The sequence below is a fragment of the Aulonocara sp. 'chitande type north' Nkhata Bay genome, linkage group LG3 (genome assembly GCF_057382095.1).
Source record: "Aulonocara sp. 'chitande type north' Nkhata Bay isolate Kocher_YH1m ecotype deep benthic linkage group LG3, A_spYH_male_GT1.1, whole genome shotgun sequence".
Classification (NCBI taxonomy): domain Eukaryota; kingdom Metazoa; phylum Chordata; class Actinopteri; order Cichliformes; family Cichlidae; genus Aulonocara; species Aulonocara sp. 'chitande type north' Nkhata Bay.
In genome coordinates, this window is record NC_141346.1 from 54,055,603 (window position 1) to 54,068,128 (window position 12,526).

General features: G+C 39.6%; 2 protein-coding genes across 2 annotated transcripts; both read left to right on the top strand.

The window, feature by feature from the left end:
* Positions 1-5,053: 5,053 nt before the first annotated feature.
* Positions 5,054-6,003, top strand: LOC147336209 (protein S100-G-like). Its single transcript, XM_086285270.1, has 2 exons — positions 5,054-5,284; positions 5,762-6,003. Exons 1-2 carry the CDS (start codon positions 5,147-5,149, stop codon positions 5,900-5,902), a joined length of 279 nt encoding a protein of 92 aa, XP_086141396.1. The 5' UTR covers positions 5,054-5,146; the 3' UTR covers positions 5,903-6,003.
* Positions 6,004-6,418: 415 nt separating this feature from the next.
* LOC147336210 (protein S100-P-like) lies at positions 6,419-7,250 on the top strand. Its single transcript, XM_086285269.1, has 2 exons — positions 6,419-6,652; positions 7,001-7,250. The coding sequence occupies exons 1-2, from the start codon at positions 6,515-6,517 to the stop codon at positions 7,145-7,147; spliced, it is 285 nt and encodes a 94-aa protein (XP_086141395.1). The 5' UTR covers positions 6,419-6,514; the 3' UTR covers positions 7,148-7,250.
* The last annotated feature ends 5,276 nt before the right edge of the window (positions 7,251-12,526 follow it).

Below are 12,526 nucleotides of genomic sequence, written 5' to 3' on the forward strand. Positions count from 1 at the left end.
AGAGCAGCCCGGCGTAACGCCCCTGTTGTTCCAGGTGAGAGAAGGTAGTGTGGAGCATTGTGCCAAGGGCATCTTCAGTTGATCTGTTATCTCTGTATGCGAACTGGAGCGGGTCGAGTGTGGGTGGCAGGCGGGACATGATGTGACGTCGGACCAGTTTCTCGAAGCACTTCATTATAACAGGTGTTAGAGCAACAGGTTGGTAGTCATTGAGGCTGTCTGTACGTTTTGGCAGTGGGACAATTGTGGCCAACTTTAGGCATGGTGGGATGCAGGACTGGGAGAGTGAAGTGTTGAAGATCTTAGTGAAGACCCCAGCCAGCTGATCTGCGCATTCTTTTAGAACCCTTCCCGTCACACCATCTGGACCAGCGGCCTTCATGGGGTTCTCTGCCCTCAGTGTGCGCCTCACCTCATATCCCTTAAATTGCTGCTGCTGTCTGATGTTTTTGCTGCTGCCTCTGGTCCCTTCACCTCAAAGCGTGCAAAGCGTGCAAAGCTTGCAAAGCTTGCAAAGAAGTGTTTCAGCTCCTTAAAATTATGATATTGGATTATGCAGTTGTTTAGACATGAGTCCAAGACTCCTTCCCAATTTACATAAATCCACAATTCCTTCCTAGATCTTCACTGAGTTCCCTGGACTTTCCTATTGTTCTGAGTATTGGTCAAGCCGATAAGCGCTATAAAAAAATGCTGGCATGACAAACTACCAGTCGTACTCAATCATGTTTAGTGACAAGAAGTTAATACGCCTCGGTCTTATCAAGTTAAAACACACTAGAACTTTCAGCTCCCCTTGTGTTTCTATACTTTTGACCCCGTGTGACTTAAAGAAAATCCAAAATAAATTCAAACTTATGAAAACTTGAAAAGGAACAGTTCAAAGCAATAATTAAAACTGAAACGATGGCAGTTATGTCCACAATGAGTGATTATGAACACAACTGTAATCATATTAGAAGTAAATATTTGGTTTATAATGGTGGTCCCCCACTAATGTGTCAGTAGTTGGTATATTCCAGTTACCATTCCCTGTTTTAGGGAGTGCCGCATTCCAGAACCGTCTTTTGTTCATATGACTCAGGCAATAATCTTGTCTGAGTCATATGACTGTACATGATAAGATAAATACAATACACAGCTCCATGTGCTATAAACAGAAGCAATGCATTGTAAATGGACTGATTCTTAAATAGCAATTTTTGAGTACTCAAAGCACTTAATACAACATGCCAGATTCCCCCAAGCACTTAATTCTATGATTTTTGCCAACTTACTTCTGTCACGGTCCGACAGATCTGCCTGAGAAGTTCTGCTTTGTTCTCTCTCTCCCTCTTTCTCCCTCTCCCCCTCTGTCGCCTGGGCGGAGTTCATTGTGGGCTCCCACCTTTGGTCTACATACCTGGGAGATGATCAACACCTCCGCCTCATTAACTGGCCTCTACTAAAGGGAAGAAGCGAGACTGCTCTTCGCTGGATCGTTGCTTGACCTGCAGTGTTGGTCAAGTTACTTGAAAAAAGTAATCAGTAACTAATTACTGATTACTTCCCCAAAAAAGTAATCCCGTTACTTTACTGATTACTTATTTTCAAAAGTAATTAATTACTTAGTTACTTTTTAAAAACACGATTTACAACCTGAAGAGGTAATAAAGCGATAGATCTTTCAGCCCAATTCTACTTTTTCTACATAATTCATCATACAGAATGTAATCAAATGGAAAAGTCTCTTTTTAAAACTTGTTTTGTTAGTTTTAATCTTTTAACTTTATGAATCAAGCAAAAATGTAATTATATGCAACATTCTCTGACTGGAAGAAATTTGTTTAATATTTAAACCGATTTTCTGCACATTCCAGCACATAAAATAAAATATTTTTTTGTGTTTACACTCACTCTTTCAAATAGATGCAAGTAAAACACAGCAGAAAGTAAATAAAATCAAAGACTAGCGGTCCTGTTGCTCTATTTTCACCTGTAAAGCAGGAGCAGGGTAGGCGGAGGTGTGCTCTGGTGCAGGTGTGCAGCGGTCAGTTAAAGAATCCGCGAGTTTCTCTGTGAGTTTCTCATTACATCGTTGTGCACTTGGTGCTTGCTTGGAAGTTTAGGGGGGGTTTTTTCGCTGTAAAAAGTTTTCTTCCCACGCACAACGGACACTAATGTTTTTGTCACTTTTTATGGAATCAAACTCAAAGTAAGGTCAGTGCTTCCACGCTTTAAACGCTGCACGCTCATACTCTCTCCCACAATCGATATGTGATCCATTGTTGATCTGCACACAGCTGTTGTCACGAACGTCGCACTCGCTTACGTCACTGTCATGAGACATTCTCGCAAAAAAATCACGGTTTTAGTAACGCAGTAACGCAGCGTTCCTACGGGAAAGTAATGGTAATCTAATTACCGTTTTTGCAATAGTAATCCCTTACTTTACTCGTTACTTGAAAAAAGTAATCGGATTACAGTAACGCATTACAAGTAACAAGTTACAAGTAACACGTTACTGGCCATCTCTGTTGACCTGTACCCCTGGACCTGCCCTTGTTCCCTACTGAGTTTCTGGTGTGAGAGAGGAGTAAATGACTGGTGAGACGCCAAGAGAGACTGAGGAGGAGTGAGAGTGTTCCCCTGTTTTTCCCCGTGGATTCCCTGGAGCCCTGATCCCCGCATGCTTGTATATAGCACTGAGTCACTGTCACACATTTCACCTGGTGTTTGTAAATAAAACCCTCCGTTCTTCCTTTGAGCAAGGAGTCCCGCGTTTGAGTCCCCCCAGTGACCGTAACAACTTCTTACTAACTAACATTTACATACATTGATACTCCAATAGACGCACCGGAGAGAAACTTAGGGTTAATATCTAACACAAGGATATTTGGCATGGAGACTAGGGGGAGCCACCCACCTTCCTGCTACAGCCACCTTGAAGTGAAAGATTATGTTTTGTTTGTGTGTATCACAATAAGTTGTTTAAAGTGTTGATGCATTAGGTTTGCAGCCTTAAGACTTTAGTTCTCTGCACCTGTTTATCCAGTACTCCACCCAATACACCACATCGTGTGTATACGCACACTGTTGACTTTGGCATAATGCCAGTGTACATCACACATTGAACATATTTTATGTTATATATTGTATATACCACTGTTCGTTTTTACTCCTATTTCAAGATATTGTGCTCATCTTCAGCTTCTATAAAAATAATGACAATGTTATAATATCATATATGATTTTACAATAACCAGGGAAGGCGCTCTAATTTCTTTTTAAACAGCAAAAGTCAAGGCACCGCCTTTCATAGGAACCCCCGACGGTGAATTTCCAAGAATCACTTTCATGTTTGTAGAGTTGGCATTGTTTAGCATGTCTCCAGGTCAAACTGCCTGTCAACAACACATGAATAGAGCAGAGCTTTACAGCTTACAGTCAAAATCAGTTTGGTTACCATACATGGAAAACTAACTGCTGTGCAAAGGAAAGATATTATCTCTTAGCATCTCTTTCATGTCATAGTGAAATATACTCAGTATACTCAAATGTATTTGCAGGATTTGTTGTTTAATACCTAAAATATTTGTCAAGTTTTTGTTTCACACACAGAGTTACGCATGGTGGACAATAAAAAGCATTTTCAGGGTGCAAATTTAAACAGCTGCGCACAAATAATTTAATCATCACGTTAAGGCTGAGGGATTTGGCTGCTTTAGATGGCAGACGCATATAAAAGGAGAAAAGAGCAAGAGGAAAGAACCTATAAATGGAGAGCCACGTAAAGATGTTTTATCACCTTTCACCACAGTGAAAAAAACAGTGACACAATAGAAACAGAAGCCATGAGACCAAGCTTAGTTTTCACCATGAAGCACTGAGTACTGACAATATACAATCTGTGGTATGAAAAGTCTACACCATTTGGCAAAGCTGCAAAATGTGCTGTACTGGAAAATATTTAGAAAATGGTTTAATTTTCAGGTAAACTTAAAATTGCAGTGTTTTTTACACCCTTAAAACAACTCTGCCTCAGAAAGTGATACCAACAGCTACAAGACAGATCAGTTTTAGTGTCACATTACTTTGCATTAACACATTTGGGTTTGTGATAATATCAGAAAGCGGTGATTAACATGTACTAGACGGACAAAAGCAATGCAAATATTTGACCTGTTGAGTCAGCCAGGTTCAGACTGACAGAGGGACAAACCAAACTTACAGTGTGATACTAGACCTGGCCTGCTTGCCATGATGTACCCTCCAAAACGTGTTAACCGCTACTGAATGGCCAGGTTTTTACAGTCTCAGAAGCTTTCTTCTACTTGCAAGCTTGCACCCTTGCACTTTCACCACATCCACATGCTTTGTTTTTAAAATAAAAAGTGAAATTCGAAAGTATGACTCGGGTACTCGGTCCACTGAACGCCATCATCTTTGATTCCTCCTTTGCCATCCAATCTGCATGAGGAACTTTATTTCTCATTGTGTTTGACATAATGAAGCAAGAGGCATGTTGTGACATGTTATCTGACCACAAAAATGCTTTTGATGTTTCATGCATAGATATATATATTGTAAGAGAGCACAATTTCCACAACATCATTTATGAGAGAGAACAGATTACCGCCCGCGTGTACTCAGTTTTCGTAACTTTCCTATTGTGGTTTAAATCCGACCCTACATAGACACGCAGACAGCCACCAACCACAGTAAAAGCTGCACTGACAGCAGGTTTAAACTTGTTTCATTATCGTCTTTGGATGATAACGACAACAGACTTTGCAGCTCAGCTTGTATAATAAATCAATCGCTTAGTTACTGCTTTAAATCATAGAATTTATTACCTTTGTTGTTCTGTTAATAGATCGGCCTCGCCTTAAGTCAACAAGTAAATGACCAAAGCTGCATATGGCCTTTCAGGTGATGCGAATATTGGGCGATGCAGGTCCAAGGTTGTGTTTACTAAGTTGGAGTCAAACATTTGAGGAAGCACTACCTCAGCAATAGAAGCTGGTCTTATCAGTGGTGCCAAACCTATTTTTTTAAAGGTATAAAAAGAATCCCCTCTCTAACCCTTCATTCCCTGTACAGCTACTGCTCTGTCCACCTCCAATTTTTCCTCTCTACCTGAATAACCACCTGTCAGACAGCAATCATGACACAGCTGGAGACGTCCGTGGCTTGCATGATGAAGGTCTTTGATACATATGCAGGAAAGGATGGAAAGCCGGACAGCCTAACAAAAGCCGAGGTCAAGGCTCTGCTGGAAAGCGAGCTGCCTGGACTGCTCAAGGTACTGTTCATTCCTTGCACGCATGTGCTGGGCCATGTACATGTCACCGCTGGGTACAGTGCTGATATCTGCTCAGCGAGGATCAGCCACATAGGCTTAAATTTACATAACATTATGTATTTAAGTATATTTATCAACTAAATATACTGTATGCAAGAGTTTATCATGAAGTTAGAAAACATCCTGACTCATGGTAGGAGTTCAAGTACAATAAAGACACTGAATGATTACAAAAAATTTGCATGCTCGGTTTTGGTTGGTAAAACAGTCAGCTGTTTGCTTTTTGATGTTTTTATACGGTGTTTCAATTTTTTTGAAAAGTAAAGACAATCAAATACATCTCAGGGTTGTTTGTCATCGAACTGGAACAACGTGATCTTGAAAAAGGCTAAATTTGAATAAAAATGATACTGACAACAACACTTTTGGCAGTTTAGAAAATGTAGCACTAGTGACACAATCTTTTGATTTATACAGGGAGCACAGAATCAAGAAGACCTGGACAAGTTGTTCAAAGAGCTGGACTTCAATGGAGACGGTGAGGTCGACTTCAACGAGTTCATGGTGCTGGTAGCTTCTATCACCTGCGTCTGCCACGGCCGCCCTTGCAAGAAGTGAGCGTAGTGACCACACCCTGGGAACAACAGCAGCAACTGCCTATTATCTCTGCAATGCCTCTTGTTATGTAACAGATGAATAAAGGGATTTATCTACCTGCACATAGTTGTGATTTAATATAAAAATGCATAACCTAGAATGATATTTACACAGTGTACTTTTTTTTTAAACACAGGGTTAAAAATGGTATGGGTTTTAGCGGCTTAAGTCCAGCCCTATGCAGAAGCACAGACAAATGCCAAACACAGGAAATGCAGTGGTAGAAAAGTTAAACTCATATCCAAAGCACAATGTTTATCAACAATTAAATATTCATTTAATTTTCACCAAAGTCCACTAGCAAATGACTAAAGCTGCATATGGCCTTTCAGTATTTGCATACTGGGCGTTGGGAGAATGAGGTTGTGTTCTCAGAGTATTTAACCTGATATGTGCAGCAAACACTGCCACACCTTTAGAGGTTTTGTCTTCCCAATGTGGCCAAGCCCATTTTTAAAGGTATAAAAAGAACCGTATCTCCTCTTTTCCGTCACTGCCTGCACAGGTATTGCTCTGTCGACCTTCCATTTCTTTTTCTCTACCTGTTTAATAACTACCCATCAGCCAGGAACCATGACTCAGCTACAGGTGTCCATGTGTATGATGCTCGACACCTTTGAAAAGTATGCAAAAACTGATGGCGACCCGAACAGTCTGTCCAAATCTGAAGTCAAGACGTTGCTGGAAAAGGAAATGCCTGAAATGATCTCGGTAATGTACACCCCAAAGGGCATACCTGTGTTTTTACTATATGCTGCAAAATATACAAATTCATGTGTTGGTGATTGGTTTTGGTGGTTAACTTGCAAAATGAAAGCAGTAAGGACATATCATCCTGCAGCTGCATGCTTCTAGTTGTTTTTAAAAGTGTTTCCGACAAGTTGTGATGTAAAATTTAACAGAAGGTGTCAGCCTAATGGTGTTTTCAGACTGATTGTTTAACTTGAACAACAACATTTTGTTTAGTTTTAACTGTTTTTATTCGACTAAAAAGTGAGGCCCTATTTGGCAGCTTGCAGACTGTAGCTTACAGCACTGGTGTTCTGTTGGTCTTCACAGGGAGCAAAGGACAAAAAAGCATTGGATGACCTGGTCAAAGCTCTTGATTTTGATGGAGATGGCGTGGTGGACTTTGAGGAGTTTATGGCGGTGGTAGCTGCTCTGACCTGCTGCTTCCGTGGTGTGCCAACTAAGAGCAAGAAGTAGAGACCACACCCTGGGGTGGAGACAAAAGCACCAACAGCTGCATAACACTGCTGAAATTCCACTTGTTTTGTAACAGATGAATAAATTGGTTTATCTTCCTGAACATGGTTGTAAAGCGTTGTTTATATGGAATTGCAAACATTTAGAAGATTTTTACACCTAATACATGGTGTAACAGAAGTAGTAAACATTAGCTGTAGTAATAATAATAACTCAGGTCCAGCCACACAGAAGCACAGACAGCTGCAAACCAGAGTAAATGCAATGACAGAAGGTTAAAACATGATTCAGGATTATCTTGTGGCAACAAACATCAACCAGTGAAAATGGATTGACAGTGAAGTTAAACCAAAATGATGGCACAGCAAGGTTTATATCTCAGCTGGCACAATTATTACCACATGTAATAATTTAATAACTATAATAACTATAATAATAATAATAATAATAATAATAATAATAATAATAATAATAACTTCATACAGAATTAAACAAATTACAGAAAATATCTCCAATAAATGCACACAAATGCAGTATATGACCTTACAGGGAATGTGCATGTAGGAATTGTAGGTTGGCACAGTCTGAAACACCAGCTGTATGAAATACTTCCGTGAGCCCTACCTGTAGAAACTTGTCTTATTGTTGGGGCCCAATTTTACAAAAGTAAGAAAACAAAAGGGACATAGCTGTGCTTCACTCTAACCACAGCTATGTCCACTTCCCATGTTTACTATTTGCTTGATTAACCTATCATGCAGTGGCATTGTCAGAGCTACAGAAACCATGAATTATGGATAAAGAAGATGTGTGATTAAATCCAGGTACATGTTTTTCAAAATGTTTTATTGAGATGTTTGAGATGTTTTTTTAGCAGTAAGGCTCAACATAACTTGTAGAGCACATAAATACAAATATGTTGTGCTGAATTTGAGTTACAAAGGACAAAAATGGACAATAACAGCTTACAATGCTGGTGTAACCCCCCCCCCAAATCGGATGTAAGAGTGGTAGCAGTAACATTTTATAAATTTTACAGCATTATACTGTAAAACTGAGTCTATACAGCAAACAAAAAGTTACGAAACAGTTTAACAATCCCAAATATTGGAAACAACAAAATGTAATTACAGTGCAGTTTCGGCTTTACATGCATTCTTTGCATGAATTCTAAACATTTAGGGATTACCAAACCTTCTCAAAACGAATTGTGCAAGTACAGGCAAGTATAACATAATCATCGAGCTTTAACTGAAGCACATTTCAGTTCCCGAAATGCATTTCCTGAAAACCTTGGGGCATTTTCTCAAGGCTCTTACATAGGGTAAGAAAAATCAAAACCAAAAACAAGAACGGCAACGGCAGATTCACATTTCCGTATGTGTGCAGAGAAACATGACCTTTAGAAATATATCTGCAGTGGATGGAGAGTTGTTGGAAGGGACAGGAAATGACAGAGTTAAGACAGAGGTGCTTGTTACGACTTAATTTAGCAAGTCGTAACATACTTTCCACACAGACATTTGTATAGGATCGCTTCTTACATGATGGCATCTGTATTAGGGCAGATGGGGTTATTGGGGTGGCTGTGCCTTAGGTGGTAGAGCAGATCAGCTACTGACTGGAAGGTTGGTGGTTCGATCCTTGGCTTTCCCAGTCTGCATGCCAAGTATCCTTGGGCAAGATACTAACCCCAAGTTGCTTTTCAATCCGTCCATCGGAGTGTGAATGTGTGTGAATGTTTAGATTGCACTTAAGTATAGAAGGAAGTGGTTGTATGAGTGGGTGTGAATAGGTGAATGAGGCATGTTGTATACAGCGCTTTGAGTACTCCGGGGGAGTAGAAAAGCACCATATAAGAATCAATCCATTTACCATGCCTCTGCAAGATGCAAGATGTTAGAGTGGGTTTGTGCTATTGTGATTATGTAAGATTCTCCTGTGTCACCTGATGTCATTAGACAGCAAGTCTATGAGCTTGAAGTGCTTTGATGTGATAAAATCATCTGAAGCTCAGAACCAATCGGTGACATTTTCCATGTATAAGGTTTTAAATCACGTTGCTGAGTGTAACTTTATTAGAGTATCACCGATGCTCGGAAAAAGTACCTCTGCCAGGTACAAGCAGGGGAAGAGGACACGTTCAAAATCTCAAGCGAGTGGTCAGAGTTGCGGTTTTGGTTCTTGTGCAACAGACTTACAAGTAGACAAGCTTGTTGTCTGCTCACAAACACATTTTCAAACATGTGAGTGGTTTCAGAGTGGGCCTGTTTTGAACCTGAGTGGGAGTTTAAAACAATGCAAAAAGCAAATCACGATCTACACAAATGCTGAAAAGGTTGTGAAGCAGTTACACTGCTCACTATCGCTGACCTGCATTGTGTTTACACCCAGTCACTCAGACATCACAACAACAATTGCTGCAACAATAACAGAAGGACATGGAGCTGCAAAGATGCTGCATGGAAACGCAGCTTTTAGTTAATCCTCTGACCAGAGGCATCTTAATCCACCTCTGTGATACTTTAGGTCAGGTCATTGCTGTATCAGCCCACCAGGAAGCATAGGCCAAGTAACACACTTTCTTCAGCTACGACTGAAGAAAATGAGAGGCTCTGCTTCCCTCTAGTGGCAGAGGAACACTCTGCAACTTCACGTACACAGTACAGAGGTCATACATGTCCCTGCCCTTAACCTGACTTACATATGTCCTGATTTGTGAACCTTTCTTTTCTGTGTCAGCTGATTTTGGTCCTCAGGCTGCGCTCAAGGCCGCGCAGAGCCGTTTTTGAACCCTAGCCGACCTGTAATCCACTTGCAAGGTCATTAAACTTGAACTTGCCTTTCTTCACTTCCTCTACTCGCTCACCCTGGCCAGGGCATTATGCAGGCTTATGGGGATTAGATGTCCAGAGTGGAGGAGGATGTGGCTCTGGATTTAGGACATATAGGAGGAGAGGGAAAGTGTATTATGGGGGAGTTTACTGTGTTTGCTGAGGTTCTTGCCTTCTTTTGAAAAAACAAATCATATTATGTTTTGATTTGCATTTGTCTAATCATATACTTTTACTGCATTAATAATAATAAAACACAGACACATAATATTTATTCAATTCATTTTTATTTATAAACCACTAGATCACAACAACAGTCACCTTAAGGCAAGTGAATTGTTTATCTGAACACTGCATCTCCATATATATTTAGACACTGACACAAGTTTTTTTTTTTTTAACCTGTTTACTGACACATACATGTATTCCACCGACATAATGTGCAGACTCTAAGCTTTCATTTGAGGGTATCCATATTCAAACTGGATGAAGCGTTTAGGCCTTTCAGTTCTGTAACAGGGGCCACTGTTTTTTTTTTAAAGGAACTAAAAGGCTATTCAATGGACAGGTGTGGGCAATTCCTTCATTATGTCATTATTAATTAAGCAGATAAAAGAAATGGAGTTGATTTGATGTGTGGTGCTATCATTTGGAAGGTTTTGCTTTGAACAGACAACATACGGTCAATATTTTTAGTTATATATTTGTCCAGTTACATCTGAAATGAAGTGATTGGGTTAAAAAAGCATTAGTTCATCACATTTTTATGTGTTTGTTCAAACCCACTGAATTAAAGCCAAAAGTCTGCACTTCAACTGCATTTGAGTTGTTTCATTTATAATACATATTGTGCTAATATTGTGCTAATGTACAGAACCAAGATTATACATATTTATGGAGCTAACTGTTTATAGTTTTTGCCAGAGCTCAAGGACTAGACAGCTGTGATAGGGAAAAGAAATGCACACTGTGTCCACAAAACAGAGGTTACAAAGTTAGAAGGACAGCAGAAAATCTGTTTACTTTAAAAAAAAAAATACTGCAAGAGGCCATTAATTCTATATAACTAATAAGCCTACACATTGGGCCACCTGCACAACAAATTGAACGTTTAAGATGCTTTATCATGATGTGGCTTAAAGCATCTGATATGCATTGATATGCAGTGTTAAAACCACGTATTTAATGCACTGATAAAGGAATGTAACCACAATTACCAATGTGCAAACAATAACTGTATAAGATAGCATGATGTATAAAGCCAAAGAGACACAAGTGGTCTAATGAACTCAACATACACACACGTATTAATCGACTGTGAGTGCAGAGTCTGGTTGTTAACTAAAGTGATACTATACTGAATTTTACAGCTGTAAATGCTGTAAAATTAAATGGTGTAAATGGTGTAAAATGCTGTAAAATTAAATGGTACTACAAATATAAAAAGACCATCTTAGAGAACCAGCGTTTTTCAAAAGTAAAGATTGGCGGTGGTTCACTGAACTACAAAAAAGTGCATCTGCAAACTGTGGAAAGTTTCAGAATAACATTCCTCATCATAAAATTGTAAAGATTTCATTATCTATAATACATAACATTATTAGAAGAGTCCAAGAATCTGGAAAAATCTCTGGGATGAAGGGCAATCATTGGGCCTCTCATGCGGTACTAAAAAACAAACATGATTCTGTTGTTTACATTTGGACCAAAGCTCCTTTAAAATGGACTGAGGCGAAATGTAAAACTGTCCTGTGGTCAGACAAATTGAAATGTCTTTTTTAAAAACATGGATGCTACAACCTCCAGAGGAGACCAGAAGGACCATCTGGCTTGTTGTCACTGCTCAGCTCAAAACCTTGCGCCAAGGAACCAGAAGCGTGTACATCTGAAAATGTACCATCAGTGCTGAAAGGCGTATACAAGTATTGGAGTAACATATGCTTCCATCCTGAATGTGCATTTTTCTGGGAAGGCCACATTTCAGCAACACAGTGTTATCTACATAGTACAGCTACTACAACAGTATAGCTCCATTGTAGACAATTTTGGGTGCTGAAATGGTCTTCAGTGCAAACTTTTCACCAGCTTAAACATTTAGGGCATGTACGACTAATTAGACCCAGAACTGTTGAACTGCTAGAGTCCTCTGTGCCAGACCTGTGTTAACACAAAGTTAACCAACTTTACTTAGATGTGATCTGTTAGGTCATTTCTGTTTCTGCTGCTCCAATGTCAGTGTGCTCCAGGAATCAGCAAAAATTGGGCTAATAAACAACAGCATGCATTAATGACCCTCCAGGGGTAAATGTACACAGTTCCTATTAAACCATTTTACTAAATTCAACCTTTTACCAGCTGGGGTATATGGAGAAATTATTTGCATTTTAAGGGTTGAAATCTGTTTTGTATTTCAACGTGCGCACAGCTGCGAGGACTTTTGATTTCCAACCACTGCAAACTGACTGACTTTGCTTTATACACTCAGTACAACTGTAATATTATAATTTTGTGTCTTTTCGTCTTTGACTTTGCAGTTGTAGAAATT